Genomic DNA, 20,153 nt, shown 5'->3' with positions numbered 1-20,153 from the left:
GGCAGAGGTAGGAGGATGGCCATGAGTTCCAGGCCACCCTGAGACTATAGAGTAAATTCCAGGTCAGCCTGGGCTACAGTGAGACCCTTACCTTGAAAACCAAAAAACAAAAAAAAAAACCCCAAAAACATATATATATATATATATATATATATATATATATATATATATATATATATATATTTTTTTTTTTTTTTTTTTTTTTTGCACATGTGTGTGCATATGTATGCATGGGTAAGTCAGGGACTCTTGTGACTATAACTGAATACTTATTCAGCTTTATGTGGGTGGCTGGGGGAATTGAACCTGGGCTGGCAGACTTGCAAGCAATTGCTTTTAACTGCTGATTATCTTCCCAGACCCTCAACTGTCAACATTTTGCCAAGTGATCTCTATATTCTTTGGAACTTCTTCTAAAGCAAATCACGGGTTATTGTGTCATTTCAAGTTTTTGTATTTTAGTACCTGTAATTTGTGAAGACTTAAAAATGTTAAAAAAAAAAAAAACTGGACTGGAGTGATGGCTTAGCAGTTAAGTCACTTGCTTGCAAAGCCAAAGGACCCAGGTTTGACTCCCCAGTACCCATTTAAGCCAGATGCTCAAAGTAGCACATGAAACTGGACTTTGTTTGCAGTGGCTTAGAGTCCCTGGTGTGCCCATTCTCTTTTTTTCTCTCTGACTCTCTCTTTAATGCTTAAATAAATAAATAATATATATATTATCAGGCTGAAGACATGGCTCAGTGGTTAAAGGCTCTTGCTTGTAAAGCCCAGGTTTGATTCCCCTGTACCCATGTAAAGCCAGATACACAAAGTGGCACATGCATATGGAGTCTGTTTGCAGTGACAGGAGGCTTTGGCATGTCCATTCCCTCTCTTTCTCTCTCCTTGCAAATAATTTTTGTTTTTTTGAGGTAGGGTCTTGCTCTAGCCCACGTTGACCTGGAATTCACTTGGTAGTCTCAGTGTGGCCTTGAGTTCATGGCAATCCTCCTACCTCTGCTTTTCAAGTGTTGGGATTAAAGGCATTTGCCACCATGCCCAGCTCAGCAAATAAATATTTTTTTAAATGCTAAAAATCTTAACATAAACATACCCCAAAAGTTAGTAATTAATATCCTCTAATACTTAGTCCACACCTGAATTTGCCTAAATGTCTCAAACTGTCTTTCAACACATGTATGTTAAGCTGCAAAGCTTACTGTCTTGGGTTCAGTTCTCAAGCTGCCCATGTAAGCCAGACACAAGAAAGTGTTGCAAGTATCTTGTGTTCATCTGTAGCAGGAAGAGGTCCTGATGCATGCACACATCTACACACATACACACACACGCACATAAAATAAATAAAAATATAAGTAGCCAACTTATAAAAATGCCGTATGAAGTTAATTCTTTTTATTGAGTGATTATAGCACAAAATTGACATAGTTTATTTACTTCAAGTTAACTTAGTTTTTAGGAGCTGGCTTGTCTTCTGTTTTTTTTTTTAAATAAATTTATGTGCATGTGCATTTGGGTGTGGCAGGGCCTGTTGCTGTTGCAAACAAATACTGTGCCACTTTTTGCCTCTGGCTTTATGTGGGTGTTGGGGAAATGCACATGGGTCAGCAGGCTTTGTAAGCAAGTGCTTATAACTGCTGAACCACGTCCCCAGGCCTTTCAACTGTGTCAAACACTGGACATGGTCTCCAAGTCAAAACTATGAAACAAGGCACTCTTAAAAACAAGCTCCTCTTGGATCCCATTCTGCTTCCTTCCTGTCCCCTTTGGAAGCTTCCCACACCCATCCTGCCCTGGGCAGTATGTCCATCTTTTTTTCCAGGCTGGCCTTGAACCCTGTCTCAGCCTGGATTATATGTGCATCACCACCTTCGGGGGTTTTTCGATTAGCCTTCTTTGTTTCTTACTTTTTTTTGTAAATAATTTTTATTACAATTTCATTTCAAAGATCATAAAAAATTATTAAACTAGCATTTTCAAACACTTATATTTTCTTAATTATACAAGACAAATATCCATGCATATTCATTTCCTTACACAGATTCCCTACACCTTATTTTGCAGTTAATATATCCTGTGAGGACCACCTCATCAACAAATAGAACTTCTTTTTAATAAGGCAAAGGACATTCATTGAGTAAAATGTGGAAAAGCCCCAAAGTGCCAGGGCAAGCATGCTTAGGATTTCTGTCAGCTATTAAAAAGAGAGAGAGAGAGAAAGAAAAAGTTATGCTTTTTGAGTTAGAACTCAGAAAAGGGGCACTCCAGATTTAGTCCGTGAGCAACTGCCAAGAAACAGAATGTTTATTGTTCCTTATTTTCAGCTACAAGCAGTCCACCTCGTGGGACATCCCAGTTTATTCAGATGAGTGTCAAGTTGCTCAATCAAGATGTAATGGACAATCTTCATATGTCATGTATATCTCTGCAACTCTATCTCAGAGAGAGTGCCTGTAGTTGCTGCTCTGTATGTAATGTAGCTTCTGCCGAATTCTCTCCACTGGAGCTGTACTATTTTGTATCCCATCAGCACTCAGGTTCATCTCATTTATTTTCTGTTTCATGTAGTCACAGTTAATTTCTGCTTCGTACAAAATAACTCAAATTGACATACTGGTATATTTTCTCCTAGTATAAGTTTGGAGGGCCTGTCCAAACTGTAACGCTATCACATTGCTTTATAATTAATGTATTTATATTGATTTATTTCACAGGTATCATCTACAAAAGAGAAGTAATAAGGCCAAGCTTCATATAGCTGTGACATTTTTCTAGGTTATTTTTCCAAAAGAGAAATAATTTTAGTTTTCATTATTGAAAAATATTTCATATTGGGTTGGGGAGATGGCTCAAGCCATTAAAGGCACCTGCTTGCAAAGCCTGGTGGCCAGGTTCAATTGCCCAGTACCCATGTGAAACCAGATGTACATGTGTCTGGAATTTGTTTGCAGTGGCAAGAGGCCCTGGCATGTCCATTCTCTCTCTCAAATAAATAAATAAAAATAAGAAAGAAAATATTTCACATTTATTATAAAATATTTGTACTATCTAGAATGACATGTATTTTTTTTTTTTTTAATTTTTTGAGGTAGGGTCTCACTGTAGCTCAGGCTGACCTGGAAGTCACTGTGTCAGGGTGGCCTCAAACTCACAGTCATCCTCCTACTTCTGCCTCCCGAGCGCTGGGATTAAAGGTGTGCGCTGCCATGCCCGGCTTCACAAGTATTTTTAAAGACATTTTAGCTTATCTGATTTAACCAAGTTAGAGTAGCTCCTACCTGGATTGAGAGTTATGACACTCAAAATCATCCTGACCTGTATTTCTTTTTAAGCTGTGGGTCATGATTCACTAATAGATTATGAAACAAATCAAACGAACTGAAACAGAAACTACAGCGTAACTCAACACACATACAGCTGCTTATATGATGTGCCTCCCTTACTGCGATGGTGGTTAAAAAAGGACTGAGAAACCGGCTACACAGTGAATTCCAGGTCAGGCTGGACTAGAGCAAAACCTTACCTCAAAAAACAAAAAAATAAAATTAAAATAAAGGGGGAGTGGTTGAGAAACTCCAATGCAGATGGCAATCTCTACCAGTACTATGGAACATTAGAATAATAACAAGAAAATCAGAATAAACACCTTCTGTGAATGACTGCAGATATCTCTAGGTATGAGGAGCTAATTTTTCCCTTCTTGCAGTTTTCTCCTACCTGTGAAATCAGGTAATGCTCGCTCATCAACCAGCAGCATGGGCCTCACTTGTTTCTGTTCTACTAAATTCCTGGCTGCAGTCAAAGATGTGAATATTTCATCTTCAGAGATATCAAACTCCAGTTTTTTTAGTCTTTCCAGTAGGTCTTGCTTGCTTTCTTTGGTTGTATTAGTTACAAATCTAACCATCACTGAAGAAGCACGTAACCTGAAATGTAAAATTCATATGTGAAGACAGTTTTTACATCCTAGTCCATAGGGCTACCTAATTTGTTACAACTATGCCAAATATTAGAGATGAAGGAAACATTATTAAGCGTTTTATGCACAAAGCCTTTTTCTTTTTCTTTCTTTCTTTTTTTAAAAATATTTTTATTTATTTATTTGCAAGAGAGTGAAGGATGGAGAGAGCGTTAGAGAGAGTAAGAGAGAATGGACATGCCAGAGCCTCTTGTTGGAACTCCAGACACGTGTGCCACTTAGTGCATCTGGCTTTACGTGGGTACTGGAGAATTGAACCCAGGCTGTTAGCCTTTGCAAGAAAGCACTTTAACATCTGAGCCATCTCTCCAGCCCCTTTCTTTCTTTTTTTGATGTAGGGTCTCTCTCTAGCCCAGGGTGGCCTTGAATTTACTATGTAGTCTCAGGCTGGCCTTGAACTCACAGCAATCCTCCTACCTCTGCCTCCTGAGTGCTGGGATTAAAGGCGTGTGCCTGGCCACAAAGATTTCTCTCTCTCTTTTAAAGTATGGTTATCTATTTAAGTGAAGAGAGAGAACACACAGGTATGCCAGGACCTCTTGCCACTACAAATGAACTTCAGATGCATGTGTCCACCACTCTGTACATATATCTGGTTTTACATTGGTACGGGGGAATTGAACTCAAGCTGGCAGGCTCTGTAAGCAAGGGCCTTTTACTGCTGAGCCATCTATCCTGCTCAAAACAAAGCATTTTTTCTTAATGTGTGCTCAGAATGTTTACAAATTGCCTACACACTGTGGGCAGTGTTTTATCTCTAAAGCTGGAACGTCAAACTGAGAGTTACTTTTACCTTTCTTTGAGGGTCTTCTGTACTTTTAACTGTCATGTCCAGCACAGTTTTGTAAAGAGAAAGGTCATTGTCTCACAGGTCATGAGCAATGATGGTGATCTTAGAGATCATCTATTGGTTTAACTTTCTTTTCTTAGATATGAGAAAATTGATGCTTAAGTTAAGTAGCTTGCCACCTTTACACAAGTAGGTAGCAGTGGTGCTGAGACAAGCATTCTTTTTTTTTTTTTAAACATTTTTATTTATTTATTTATTAGAGAGAGACAGACAGAGGCAGAGAGAGAGAGAGAGAGAATGGGCACGCCTGGGCTTCCAGCCACTGCAAACGAACTCCAGACTCATGCACCCCCTTGTGCATCTGGCTAACGTGGGACCTGGGGAACCGAGCCTCGAACCGGGGTCCTTAGGCTTCACAGGCCAAGCGCTTAACCGCTAAGCCATCTCTCCAGCCCGAGACAAGCATTCTTGAGTTAGTGTTTGATTGAAATACTAAGAGAGCAGAGGATGCTCAGGATGTTGCTGGACTGTTAAGTCCTAATGAGTCACTATATTTATAATCAGAAATGACTGGGACAGCTCAGGTAAGCACTCCATTTTATGGCTCACAATGGCTTCTCTAATTAGGCATGGTGGTGCAAATCTGTAATCCTACAAGCAGGGGGGTCACAAGTCTGAGGCTAGCCTAGGCCACATAGTGTATTAAAGGTCAGCCCAGGCTACACAGCAAGACTCCATCTCAAAAAAATGTGGGGAAGGGGATAGAAGTTCCCCCTTGAACTACTTATGTATAGGATTGATTTTTGATTTGATTCTATAAACTGCTTTTTTTTAAGGTAGGGTCTCATTCTAGCTGACCTGGAATTCACTATGTAGTCTCTAGCTTGCCTTGAACTCACAACAATCCTCCTACCTCAGCCTCCTGAATGCTAGGATTAAACGCAAGCCACCATGCCCAGGTCTAAAAATAATTTTTTTCTTGGTTTAACAGTGTTTTAATCAAAATTCCAGAAGCAACTTTAATTTTAAAATCTAGGGGGCTGGAGAGATGACTCGGTGGGTTAAGGATGCTTGCTTACAAAGCCTGATGTCCTTGGTTCAATTCCCCAGTGTCCATGTAAAGTCAGATACACAAAGTTGCACATGCATCTGGGAGTGTGTTTGAAGTGGCAGGAAGCCCTGGTGTGCCCATACTCACTCTTCTATGGAGCTCTCATTCTGTCTCTCAAATAAATAAATAAATATTTTACTCTCCAGATCCCATGTTAGGCAGACACAAAGGTGAGGCCAGTACAAGGTTGCACATGCCCACTAGGTGGTACAAGTGTCTGGTGTTCGATTTCAGTCTCTCTCTCCAAAACATAAATATTTAAAAAAGAAAAGTCTGTATTAATAGCCTGTTGCTAGGCTGGAGAGATAGGTTAGCAGTTAAGGCACTTGCCTGCGAAGCCCAAGGACCCAGGTTCGATTCCCCAGAACCCACATAAGCCAGATGCACATGGTGGCACATGTGTCTGGAGTTTGTATGCAGTGGCTAATGACCCTGGCATGCTTATTCTCTTTGTGTCTCTCTAACAAACGATACTAATAAATAAAAAGTAACCATAAAAAGCCTGTTGTCTTTTACTTTATGCCTGCCCCCAAAGATCATAAGGCATAAAAGCACTACCCACAATTTAAAATAAACAAACAGGCTGAAGAGATGGCTTAGCAGTTAAGGTGCATGCCTGTGAAGCCTAAGGACCTCAGTTTGATTCTCCAGGTCCCATGTAAGCCAGATGCACATTGTGGTGCATACATCTGGAGTTCATTTGCAGTGGCTAGAGGTCCTGGGGTGCCCATTCTCATTTACTCTCTCTCTAATAAATAAATAAAAATAAAATCTTTAAAATAAGCAAACAAAACAGAAAATGTTTTTAAAAGATATTTAAAAAATTATTTATTTGTAAGCAGAGAGAAAACAGAGAGAATGGGTATACCAGGGCCTAACTGCTGCTAATGAATTCTAGATGCATGTGCTACTTTGTGGATCTGGCTTTACATGGGCACTGGGGAACTGAACCTGGGTCATTAGGCTTTTCAGTCAAGCACTTTAACCACTATGCAATCTCTCCAGTCCCTGAAAAGATTAAGTATTCACCCAAAGAACATTAAATAGGTATATATGATTAAAGAATTCACTGTAATCATGATTACCTATATAACATCTGTGTGGTAGTTTTTCTGCAAAACACATTAAATTTGGTGTTTTATCTTAGAAAATAAATTGATTACTTCAACACAGTTATTAAATTAAAGATGAGGAAGTATAAGTGTGAAAAAGACATGTAATTTTTAATGAGTTTTGTTTATAAAAAGCAACGTTTGTTTTACTAGTCCCTCAACCTCCCGTACCTATTTGTTTCTATAGAAACCACACTGGCAGGTGCCAATACTGGTTTCTCTGGGAGTGCCTGTAAAGGACAATGTACAGCCTCCTGCTCCTCAGAATGACAGGCTGTGGTTTACACAGCCTTGCAGAGCATCACTGCTCAGCAGAAGTAAAATGATTCTCCTTTCAACCCAGAGCAGAAAGTTCAAGTTTAATGCAGGAAGAGCTAGCACTTCTGTCTGGTTTTGGTTGTGGAGAAAGACTAAAAGACAGGTGTGGACATAAATGCTCTTCCTCAGTTCAGAAATCACAGTGTCCAGTATGAGACATGATACATGCAAGGACTATGACACTTCAGACAGTTAAAGTGACGGTAGTCTTGACAACAGGCTTCTGTGTTACATGAGGGCTGGAGTTAAAGCTATGAGTCTTCCTGTGAATGAATGTTTCAATGTAGCACTGGCAGTGTGGTATTCCTTAGTTGACAGCTTAGGAATGGATATGCTCTGAGCTCCTTCATGTTAAAAAAAACAGTCTGAGAACTAGTCAGGTCATTTGTCCTTAAATGAATCCTGAACTGCTTCAAAAAATTAGATGCCAGACTAGAGATGGCTCAGTGGTTAAAGGCACTTGCTTGAAAAGCCTGACAGCCTGTGTTCAATTCCACAACCACCCATGTAAAGCCAGAAACACAAAGTGGTGCATGTGTCTGAAGATTGTATGCAGTGAAAGGAGGCTCTGGCATGCCCATATTCACACACACACACACTTTCTGTTTTTTTTTTTCTCTCTCTCTCAAATAAATATTTTTTTAAAAAAGGAAGCTACATGCCAACAATCTCAAATTGGGAACTTAAGTTGTCATCAAAATGCCTGTAATTCTCTGAACTTTCTTTTTTTGGTGTGTGTGCATATGCGTGTGTGTGCTGGGTATTACTCTGTGTAGCTCTTCCACCTTGCCTCTCATGGAACCTGGAGCTTGCCATCTTTCTATTGGACTGGCTGAGCAGGAAACCCAAAAATCCTCCCAAGTGGCCATATCCAGCCTCAATATGTCCATAATTCAAGTGCACATAAAAACTCAAATACAAGAGTAGTGGACTGGTAGAACTGGAGTAAGCATCACCTCTTTTAACAAAAAGTTTGTTTGAAGAGAAATCCTGAACTCCAACTTTACAGAACCTATGGTAATCTCAATAAGCTGGACAGGCATCACATGTGAAATACCTTAAATAAAAATGTATTTAATAATTTTGCCTAATTTCTACATCCATCTTAGTCCCTAAAAGCCTGCCTCAGAGACAGACCATGTCAAGGAATGGAAGTCTAGTTGTACACCTGGTTCTCTTTTGTCTTCACACCCCACTCTGTCCACTATTTTTCCACATGCAAAATGAACATCATGACTCCCAAGTGAAAACAGCTTTCAATTGACAAGTACCAGAGACACAAGTCTGTTTGTATTTTTTTAAATTGATTTTATTTATTATTTGAGAGAGCAAGAGAAAGACAGAGAGAAAGGGAGAGAGAATGGACATGCCAGGGCCTCATGCCACTGCAAACGAACTCCAGATGCATGCACCACCATCTGCATCTGGCTTACGTGGGTACTGGGGAATCAGACCTGGGTCCTTAGGCTTCGCAGGCAAGTGCCTTAAGCACTAAGCCATCTCTCCAGCCATGTTTGTATTTCTTGGTTCTCTAAATGGAAATTAAGCTCTGGGAGACAGGGTAAAATCAGTCTTTTGCCCTAAAGCCTGGCAATGATTAAGACCTGTCACCAGCTTTTCTGCTTACAGCATACAGTGAACATTTTAAGGTTAGAAAATAGCAAGCATCAAATGCTACGCATTGCTGCTTTTGAAAACCTCTACCTGGTTTTTAGGATGGAGACACTTTGTAACAGTTATTAGTTCTGTTGTGTTGGTATTTTTTCTCAGGATGATACTCAGGAGCAAACAATTACATTAGTTTCACTGTAACTTGCTTTACTGAGTTTCTCTGCTTGTATTTAGACAAGTTAGTACTATACACTCAAAATATAAGATGGTCCTTAATTTTCAGAATTATTAAATTTGGCTGATGAAAATCACTCTGAAATGCTAAGTTCTTTAATCAAGCTTTGATTTTAAATTACAGATTCAATGTCAGATCTTAGACGAAGCAGGAGGAGGTAGAACTATGCCTGTGTAGCTGTATTTCAGTTGCATTCCAGGATTCATCAGCTGTATTTCTAGTGCTATTTATTTCATATTTTAGTCTGAATTTCAATTCCCAAATATACATTAGTGACTTAAACACATGTACATGCATGCATGCAAGCACGCGTGCACACACACACACAGTAAAAAAGAAGGCCAACCCTAATAAAGGCTTAGAGAACAATGGAGGATATTATCAAGCACATATCTTCTAGCTAAACCCAAGGCAGTTCCTGTATATATGGCAAGCTGGTAGAATGCCATCTTAAGGCTATCCGTTTAGCTAATGACCTGCCTTGGCAGAATGGCACTTATAAACGTATTTGTCAGCTGAGCCTGGGGGATGGCTTGCCTTTTAAGAGCTTCCTGTGCGCCTGGCACAGCTGCGTCTTCAATGTGAAGGGTGCCATTGAGATCCACCAAGACAGCTTTTAATGCGCGGCGGGCTGCCATCCTTCACTCCCTGGGAGAGAGCAAATGAAATTAAAAATACAGTTTAGGAAACAATGGACAATTAAAACTGGTAAGTCATCAAAAATATCATTCATATACAGAAGGATACTGCCTACTGTTGTTTCTCTTTTGTAAAGTTTTTAAACATCAACAACCCAATATTTGATGCATAAAACTTCTATAATGCTTAGGCTTTTATATATTTACTTTTTAACCTTGAATTAAAACTATAGGGAAGGAAGCCAGGTGTGGTGGCGCACGCCTTTAATCCCAGCACTTAGGAGGCAGAGGTAGGAGGATCGCTGTCAGTTCGAGTCCAGCCTGACACCACAGAGGGAGTCCAGGTCAGCCTGGGCTAGAGTGAGACCCTACCTCAAAACAAAACAAAAAAAGGGAAGAAAATGCTGAGATGTTTACTATTTACTTTTAGGTTTCTTTCTTTTTAAATATTTTTATTTATTTATTTGCAAGCAGAGAGAGAGAGAGAGAGAGAGAGAGAGAGAGAGAGAGAGAGAGAGAGAGAGAGAGATTGAGAAGATGGATACACTAGGGCCTCCTGCCAGATGCATACACCATTTGGCGTATCTGACTTTACGTGGGTACTAGAGAATCAAAATCAAACCCTGGCTGTTAGGCTTTGTAACTACTGAGTCATCTCTTTAGCCCTAGTTTTAGATTTCTTAAAGTAATTCTGGTGAATATTTCATCTGTTTTATTTTTTGAGGCAAGCCCAACAGACTGGTCTTTTTTTTTTTTTTTTTTTTTTTTAATGAGAGCAAGAGAGTATGTGAGAGAACTGGTATGCCAGGGCCTCCAGCCACTGGATTCCAGGTGCATTCACCACCTTGTGTGCATGCGTCACCTTGTAAGTCTGGCTTATGTGGGATCTGGGGAGTTGAACATGAGTTCTTAGACTTTGTGGGCAAGTGCCTTAATCGCTAAACCACCTCTCTAGTCCTAGTTTTTTTGTTGTTTTTTTTTTTCTTTTCTTTTCAAGGTAGGATCTCACTCTAGCCCAGGCTGACCTGGAAATTCACTATGTAGTCTTAGGGTGGCCTTGAACTCATGGTGATCCTCTACCTCTGCCTCCTGAGTGTTGAGATTAAAGGGGTGCACCACCAAGCCTAGCTCAATTTATTTTATTTTTAAATAAGCAAATGAACTCTAAAGCATGGGGAGATGGAGCATTATATTAACAAGGCCTTTTTTTTTCTTGGTTTTTCAAGATAGGTTCTCCCTATAGTCCAGGCTGACCTGGAATTCACTAAGTAGTCTCAGGGTGGCCTTGAACTCAAGGCCATCCACCTATCTCTGCCTCCCAAGAGCTGGAATCAAAGGGGTGTGCTACCACACCCTGTTTAACAAGGTCTTTTTCTTATCTTAAGGTATGTATGACAAAATGTCCTAACTGTCCATCACCACTTTTAGGCTCTGAAGTGACATATGTAGATAAGCATTTTTACCAGCACTTTTAGGTCGCTGAAGGCAAAAATATCTTAATTTTTAAAGTAAGAAGATGGAAAGTCAGCTCCAGCACAGATCTGCGGCAGGAGGCAGGTGGAAGCTAGGTTCTGACACCTGGCCTGGGCCCCCAGAGGGGATCGCCAATGCAACATGTGCCTTGGCACGGCCCATGTGGGGAAACTCCGGCCAGTGTGACACCAGTCTTCTACCAGCGAGCTCCACCCAGGGTCACAAGTGTAACAGGAAAGGGTCATCTACAACGAGGCATAACCAGATTGGCTGATAGATAAGAGGTGAGCACTATTGCAACTCAGAGCAAGCAGCTTCAGGGAGCATAGTACTAGTGAGGTGGCCACAGGAGGTCCTGTGGAGGACAAACCACCAGTAGAGCTGGGAAGACAGGGAAGCTAAATCTGTATCAGATGTGAAAAACACAAGCAGCACCAAGAACATGAGGGACTGACCCGCCATGACCCATCCCCAGCCTTTCAGCTCCCTGTAACAGAAGCCAAAACCACCACCATGGGGGAAATGTCAAAGCAAGAATTGAGAACATTACTTCTGAAAAAGACCAATGACTAAAGAGAAGGCTCAACCAACCAGATGAGCGAACAAGGAAATCCAGTCAAGATCTTGACAAGACAGTCTCCAAAGTGAATGAAATGGTAAGCACACTGCAGGGAAAAGTCCAAAACAAAGAGGATAAAGTCAGCAAGGAAACACTGAAAAAGAATCAAACAGGACTTGTAAAATAAAAGAAACAGTCACCCACATAAAAACCCTAAAAGAGACCACTTCCAACTGGCAAAACACTGCAGAAGACTGATCATGAGGGATGGAGGACCAAGTCAGGACTGTAATTTACACAGACACATGTAAGGAAAACAAAACAAGGGCCACAACCTTGGTTTCCCACCAGAAATAGATGGTAAGACCCTATTGCTGAAGACTCCACATAATTGGGCTGCAAGGCCACTGAGAAATCCTGCTGGAACTGAACTGATAACCTCCTCCATGTAGACCAGCTGACAGAAAGCTGGAAGAAGCCATTCTACATGTAGTTCAGTGGGAGAAAGAGATACCACCAGTGAAGATACTCAACAGTGGATACTGCAAGCCTTATAATTGGCCAGCCAGGCCAAATGAGCCAATGGATGCAACAGTGGCACATCTATCATGGTGGAAAACAACTGCCCTCCGGTTGGACTGGAGGCCTGCTCCATGGGGGGAACACATCCCTGATACTGAAAACTTAAAACAGGAGTAGTCATGAACCCTAGAGGTGTAACATCTGCTGATGTCTGGAAAAATGTATATACTATGCGTATCAAACTGCCCAGTAAGCACTTCTCTTAATATTTATACCCTTACATTAATGCTACTCTCACTTTGGGTAGAGAATCTTCTCTTTTCAGATGGCAGTGACCTTGGGATGATTCAGAAGTTATCATAGTGCTGGAAAGAAGTGACTGGAGTACTGAGTAACATCTCGATCACACCTTCCAAGACTCAGGGTCTAATGCGGAAGAGGTGGTGGAAAGAATGTAAGAGCCAAAGGAAGGGTAGGACTCCTTACAACTTGCTCCCTCCAGATATAAATTGGCCTGGATATCCATGACCTCATAGTGCCTGACACTACCTACATAAGACCATCATAAGAGGAGGAAAAGATCATGACATCAAAATAAAAGAGACTGATTGAGATGGGGAGGAGATATGATGGAGAATGGGATTTCAAAGGGGAAAGTGGGAGGGGGGAGGGAGGGTATCACCATGGAATATCTCTTATAATCTTGGAAGCTGTTAGTAAAAATTTGAAAAAAAAATTAATTAAAAAAAAAAACACTTGAGGGTTGGAGAGATAGCTTAGTGGTTAAGTGCTTGCCTGTGAAGCCTAAGAACCCTGGTTCGAGGCTCGGTTCCCCAGGACCCACATTAGCAGATGCACAAGGGGGCACAGGCGCCTGGAGTTTGTTTGCAGTGGCTGAAAGCCCTGGCACGCCCATTTGCTTTCTCTCTTTCTCTCTCTCTGTCACTCTCAAATAAGAATGAACAACAACAAAAAATTAAAAAAAAAAAAAACCACTTGAAAAGCCCATATTCTGGGACTGGAGAGATGGTTTGGTGGTTAAGATGCTTGCCTGTGAAGCCAAAGGACTCAGGTTTGATTCCCCAGGACTCACATAAAGCAGATGCACAATGTGGCACATATGTCTGGAGTTCATTTGCAGTGGCTGATGGCCCTAGCACACCCATTCTCTTTAACAAATAAAGTTCTTTTTTTATTTCAAGTCTACATTTGTTCTCATCATGTCAGTAGAACACACCTTAAACTCTGAAATACTCCTTTGGAGCACCACCTAACTGAGAATGAGGAAAACAAAAGGGAGATTCCCATTCACACCTCACAAAATACATACTTCTTTACTTAGCCCCACTAGGCCACTTGACTACTTTTGCCAGGATCTCCATTCCCTCCTTGGAACCACTGTTATGTGCTTGTCTGAATCTTTCTAATACCTGTTATCTAATGAACTGATTTCAAAGAAATAGTATTTTGAATACTTGGGTCTCCAATTAGTGGCAATTTGGGAAAGATGTAAGTTGTAAGAAGGCAGAGCCTTGCTGGAGGAGGTGTGTCACTGGGGGCAGTCCTTGAGGTTTTAGTCCAGCCCACAGGGTGTTCCCCTGGACTGCTTCCTTTCTACTGCTGTGACAAGATGTGACACACCAGCTGCTTGCTCTGCCTTGTTTCCCTGCCATGATGAGATTTTGTCTTGAAACCACAAGCAGGAATAAGCTCCTCCCATAAGCTGCTTCTGGTAGAATGTTTTTCCCAGCAATGAGAAAGTAACTGCTACACCTGAACTCCCTAAGACTCATACTGGTATCCACGGAATTGGCTACAGGACCCTCTGTAGATAGATATCAAAATCCACAGATGCTCTAGCCCTTTTATCAAGTGGTGCAGCCTTTGCATAGATATCAAAACCCACAGATGCTCTAGCCCTTTTATCAAGTGGTGTAGCCTTTGCATAGATATCAAAACTCACAGCTGCTCTAGCCCTTTTATCAAGTGGTGTAGCATTTGCATACAACCTAGTCCCATATAATTTGAATTTCCCAATTACTTACAATACTCAAACCAATGTAAATGTTATGCAAGTAGTTGTTATGGTAGATTGTTTAGGGAATAGTAACAAGAAATTTGTATTGTTTAGTATAAATGCATTTTTTTTTCCCTTTTAGAATATTACCTTTTGTCCTCCTTCCTTCCCCCATATCCCTTTTGTTGGTGACAAGGTCTTGCCACTTAGCCCAGACTGGCTTTGAGCTTATAGATCAGCCTCCTTTTTCAAAGTACTTTTGGTCTGATGTTGACTGGATGTTTGGATACAGAGCATGCCGAAATAAAGGGACAAGTATAATTTAAAATACCAATATTACTCTCAAAAGAATTGTAAAAGCTTCGAAAGGAGTTTTTTTTTTTTTTTTTTTTTTTGAGGTAGGGTCTCACTCTGGTCCAGGCTGACCTGGAATTAACTCTGTAGTCTCAGGGTGGCCTTGAACTCATGGCAATCCTCCTACCTCTGCCTCCCGAGTGCTGGGATTAAAGGTGTGCGCCACCACGCCTGGCTTTGTTTTGTTTTTTAAGGTAGGGTCTCACTCTAGCCCAGCCTGACCTGGAATTCATTATGTAGTCTCAGGCTGGCCTCAAACTCACAGCAATCCTCCTACCTCTGCTCTTCCAACTGCTGGAATTAAAGGCAGATGTCACACCCTGCAGGAGTCATGTTTTTTATCTGGAAGATATATTCATCATCTCTCATAGTTTGGACAAGTTATATGGGATCTCCCTTAGAAGAGTTATAAACTGCTGGGCATATTAATGCACTGGTAACATGCTGCTAATCCTAGCATTTGTGAGGATGAGGCAAACAATTTTTTTTAAAAGAGCTATAAATTGATAACTGTTCAATGAAAAGAACCAAGAAAGCACATTCTATTTCATTCCAAGGGAGAACTGCTCCTGCTACATCAGCCTCGAATGTTCTAAAACAATCGAAGTCCAACAGGTCCTTTTGCCCTGAAACTTGCTCCTTTCTCTGTAACCATGGGAGAACTAGCAATCCAGATGCTAAGTACAATCACCTCTCTACTCCCTTCAGTTTTTTTAAAAATTTTTATTAGCATTTTCCATGATTATAAAAAAATATCCCATGGTAATTCCCTCCCACCCCCCTGACACTTTCCCCTTTGAAATTCCACTCTCTATCATGTTCCCTTCAGTTTTTAATCACTAACATCTTCATCTTAAAAAAATAAATAAATAAATGAAAACAAAACAAAAAAAATCATCTTTAAACTACCTTATTTAAAATTATCTTTCAAGTAACTTATTTCAACAACTTCCCAAATGTCTTCTTTGCTTTCTCACCCTTATTCTGGCCCAAAGTCATTCCCTGGAATGCAAAAGAACAGTAGTTGAATACAAGAACAAATGAAGGGAAAATGCCTGTATATGAACTGCCTACATGAATTTGAGTCATGTCCTTAACTTTTCAGCCTCAGTTTCTTCATTGCTGAAGTAGAAACAATAACACTCACCTCTAACAGCTATTAAGAGTTAAAAAAAAAAAAGTAATACCTGGGGGGGGGTCTGGAGAGATGGCTTAGCCGTTAAGTGCTTGCCTGTGAAGCCTAAGGACCCTGGTTCTAGGCTCGATTCCCTAGAACCCACATAAGCCAGATACACAAGTGGCGCATGTATCTGGAGTTCATTTGCAGTGGCTGGAGGCCCTGGTGTACCCATTCTTTCTCTACCTATCTGCCTTTTTCTCTGTCTATTGCTCTCAAATAAATAAATAAAAAATAAACAAAAAATATTTTTTTAAAAAACATAACACTGCTAAAGTACTGTGAACAGTGTTCCACACTTGAATCTGGGGAGAAGAGAGGAGAATACACAATAATTTGTCAAGGGCTACAACTCTTAAAGCATTAATGTAACCTGGGAGACTGGAGATTTGAGAAAACACATAAAAACAAATATACATCCTGGCATATAATCCCAAGGTTGAATAAATACAATAAAACAAGAAATTTCAATGAACTGCTATTGAAAGGTTGGAGCACCTCTGAATACGCTTCCTAGCTACTCTGGAGACTTAAAATTTTTCCCTTCCTGTAATGGTTCCAGATCTTTTGGGAGCCACTGTATTTACCAGTAAATATTATTAGTCAGTCATTCCCAGTTTAAAATCGTCTACTGGACCCCCAATGTCCTCAAATTAAAGTCTGGAAAATGAACCTTGTTGTACACAGCGTCCTCTGTCTCTTTGACTGGTTGAACTTTACTCCCACACCCCAGTTACATGGCAATGAAGTTGCCCACTGCCTTAGACTCTGCCTTCCCCACTGGTGGTCTTGTCTTAAACCACCCCTAGCCTTCTCCATCCTCCTTCAGTCCTCGGTCTCAGGTAATCATCATTTCCTCTGACAACTTTCGAAGTCCAGCTCCTCTCTGGGAAGCCTTTGGAGTCTAAAACCTATCACCCTTTCCACCTGCCCGCATCTCTTGACTACACTGTTGAGCTCTGTGCATAGAGAGGCTGTACCGTCCCTGTTGCTCAGGTGCTTAATAAGGACACTAGGGGCACTGGGCAGATAGCGCAGCAGTTAAATGCACTGGCTTGAAAAGTCTGCAGGCCAGGGTTGAATTCCCCAATGTCCACGTAAAGCCTGATGCACAAAGTGGCACACGTGTCTGGAGTTCATTTACAGTGGCAAGTGACCCTGGCAGGCTCATTCTTTCTCAAGCAAACAATAACAATAACAAAACTGGGGCTAGAGGAATGGCTTAACGGTTAAGGCATTCTCCTGCAAAACCTAACGACCTGGGTTTGATTCCCTAGTACCCATGTACAGCCAGATGCACAATGTGGCTTATGTGTCTGGAGTTCATTTGCAGGTTGGAGGCCCTGGCGCATGCATTCAACCTCTCTTTCCCTCCCGTCTCTCTCTGCTTGCAAATAAATAGTTTTTAATTAAAAATAAAGGATTCTGAAGTAACTGAAGTCATGCACTTCGGTCTCTGAGGCTGGCTCCAACTCAAGTGTGGTCGCCTCCATCTGTTGGGAGTAAGAGGCCCTGTGCTCTAACTCAAGTTCCAGGGTCTGGCCCGCACGGGGGAAGCTGGCGTCGAGTACTTCTAGGGCTGATGACCACGTAGTCAGCACCTGGCCAGGGAAACTAGGCGTCCTGCTCGCGCCCCCACCCGGCCAGAGCCAGACGTCCCACTCTGCGCGTGCGCGGGCGCCCACCCCGGCGTCCTCCATGAGCGCGGCTCGGCGCGGCCCGGGCCGAGCGAGAGGCTCTGTGGTCCCGGGACGCCGGAGCTATTTCCCTGACCGTGTGGCCACTGTCCCCGAAAATTCTTTTCCTCTCCGAGCAGCTTCTCACCCTCGCTCCGCACGCCGTCCCCAGGAAAGGTCAGCCCACCGCGCAGCTTCCCGCCGCGCCTCCCGCCGCCGGAGGGATGGGTGCCGGACGCAGGCTTCAGCGCGCCGGAAGTCCCGCCCCCGCGCTTCCGGGTTTGTGCCCGGCTGCCCAGGGCTCTGCATTGGGACTCTGCACCAGCGTGTGGTTCCTTGCGGGCGTCCCAGGGGTTGAAGGGTGGTCGCTCTTGGCCGGGACCACCCGGTTGAGCCTGGCTGCGCTTAGAAAAAACGAGGTTTCATATGCTCAGTAGCGATTTTCTTCTTTCTAAAAAATACTTTGTTATTATTTTACTAGAGAGAATGGGCAGGCCACGGCCTCCAGCCAACTGCAAACGAACTCCAGGTGCATGCACCACTTTGCACATCTGTCTTACGTGGGTACTGACTGGAGAATCAAACCTGGATCCTTGGGCTTCTCAGGCAAGCGCCTTAACTGCTAAGTCATCTCTCAGCCCCTTGGTAGTGATTTTGTAACCGCAACTCTGTTGTCATACCCTCCTGCACGTCTCGGTTTCTTTGCCTAGCCCAGAGGCCTCAGAAATCATCCTGAAACAATCTCCAAAGTGTTTACTTTCTTGCGAACTTGAACAGCGTCTGGAGTGTCTCATCAACTCCAGTGACATCCTTTGTTTCAGGCATCAGTCATTTCAAAACCTTGCTGTCAGCTTCTCCAGCCTGATTCTGTTTCCATAGGAACTACCATAGGCTTTGCCTGCCTCTTCCTAGGGGAGCACGGTCTAAGGACACTTGCCCTAGCCTCCTTCACTACCTCTTCCACACATGTTAGGACTCACTCCTTGTCTCCTTTTTAGACAGACAAATTGAGTTCAGGGGTAGTCATCTGTATACATTCATTATGTGCATGGGTAATTTCCATTATCACTGTTACTTGATTTGGATTCCAGTAGGAGATACTCCTTTGGGCATATTTATGAGGGGTTTTCCAGAGAGGGTTGACTGAATGTAGGCAGCAACATCCTATGGACTAGGGTCCTAGACTGAAGATAAGAGAAAGGGGGAGGGCTGGAGAGATAGCTTAGCCGGTAAGGTGTTTGCTTGTGAACCCACAGGACCCAAGTTCAATTCCTCAGGACTTGTGGAAGCCAGATGCACAAAGTGGTGCATGGAGTTTGTTTATAGCAGCTGAAGGTCCTGGAACACCCATTCTCTCTCCCTCTTCCTCTCCATCTCAAATAAATATTTAAAAAAAAATTTTTTAAAGAGAAAGGAAAGCCAGTTGAACATCAGCCTTTACCTCTCTCTGCTCCCTGTGGATGAATATGGTGAGCAATAGCCTCATGCTTCTGCTGCATGCCTTCCCACCGATGGACTTTATCCTAAATTTGTAAGTGAAAATAAGACCTCCCTTAAGATTTTTTTTTTTTGTATTTTATCACAACAATGAGAAAAGTAATACACTATGAAAATGAATGAACTTTCTGGATCAGTCTGACATAATATAATACCATTTACACATAGGGAATCCTCTCTTCTGCCTATGCCTTTGACCAGGGACCCACCACTCTACACCTCCATGTCTCAGTGTTATAGTCAGTCACGTTGTTAAGGCAGTTGAAAGGGGCACACTTCTCATGGGGCACTGAACAGTCACTATTAAAGCATAATCAAGCCTCCAAAAACTCACTATTGGTGTTAATGATGCTTTTAAAGTTTCTTTTCTTTTCTTTTCTTTTTTTTTTTTAAGGTAGGGTCTCACTGTAGTCCAGCCTGACTTGGAATCACTATGTAGTCTCAGGATGGCTTCGAACTCACAGTGATCCTTCTACCTCTGTCTCCTGAGTGCTGGGATCAAAGGCGTGTGCCACCATGCCTGGCTTAAAGTTCTTATTGTAAGCACTCCTCCTGATACTCATTTTCTGATTGTGTAGAAGAGAAGCTAAAAGTTGAACTGATTCACAGAGTTACTGTAAGAGTTAATTGCTGAGGAGCTAAACTTATCTTTTTCAGCAGGTGGAAAATCCCAAAGAGAGAACTGTCCAGAAAGAGCCCCGAGGGACAACAAGAAGGAAAGACAGTTTAAGTTAAAACAAAGTAAAACAAGAGTTCATTGTTGGGTGGCCTGACTACAGAAATGATTGATATGAAAATTGCCACATCTTGTTTGTTCTCTTACTCCTCCCCTCATGTACTAAGAAAGCCAGGTATATACAAACAATGTTAATGTAGTATGTCTAAGCTTCATATATTCTAACAGTCATAAATTTTGCTTCATGTGAAACTTTAAAACTGGTTCAATAATTAAAGGTACTTGATTAAGAAATTACTATATGTCTGTCATAATGCCTCTAATATATATTAAAATCAGATTAATTTAGCTAACAATGACCAGGTTTGGCTTTATTCTTAAGCTATGTATAATCAGTTTCAGTCAAGG

The 20,153-nt window shown here is 41.8% G+C and overlaps 1 protein-coding gene and 1 long non-coding RNA gene across 3 annotated transcripts in view; one reads left to right on the top strand and one right to left on the bottom strand.

The window, feature by feature from the left end:
- Positions 1-17,814, bottom strand: part of Hdhd2 (haloacid dehalogenase like hydrolase domain containing 2) — a 45,533-nt gene extending 27,719 nt beyond the window's left edge. For both annotated transcript variants that reach the window (XM_004656804.2, XR_006635741.1), the window contains exons 1-3: positions 17,721-17,814; positions 9,694-9,804; positions 3,718-3,926 (exon numbers count right to left, since the gene is read on the bottom strand). In XM_004656804.2, coding sequence (XP_004656861.1) covers positions 3,718-3,926; positions 9,694-9,794 — 310 coding nt within the window. In that variant the 5' untranslated portion in view covers positions 9,795-9,804; positions 17,721-17,814. The remainder of the gene's footprint in view (positions 1-3,717; positions 3,927-9,693; positions 9,805-17,720) is intronic.
- Positions 17,597-19,769, top strand: LOC123458607. Its single transcript, XR_006635742.1, has 3 exons — positions 17,597-17,749; positions 18,981-19,103; positions 19,727-19,769. It is a non-coding gene; the product is annotated as an uncharacterized LOC123458607 (long non-coding RNA).
- The last annotated feature ends 384 nt before the right edge of the window (positions 19,770-20,153 follow it).

This window comes from Jaculus jaculus, chromosome 2 (assembly GCF_020740685.1).
Source record: "Jaculus jaculus isolate mJacJac1 chromosome 2, mJacJac1.mat.Y.cur, whole genome shotgun sequence".
Classification (NCBI taxonomy): Eukaryota; Metazoa; Chordata; class Mammalia; order Rodentia; family Dipodidae; genus Jaculus; species Jaculus jaculus.
Note: the sequence above shows the minus strand (reverse complement) of the source record. Positions and strands in the feature narration are given on the sequence as shown.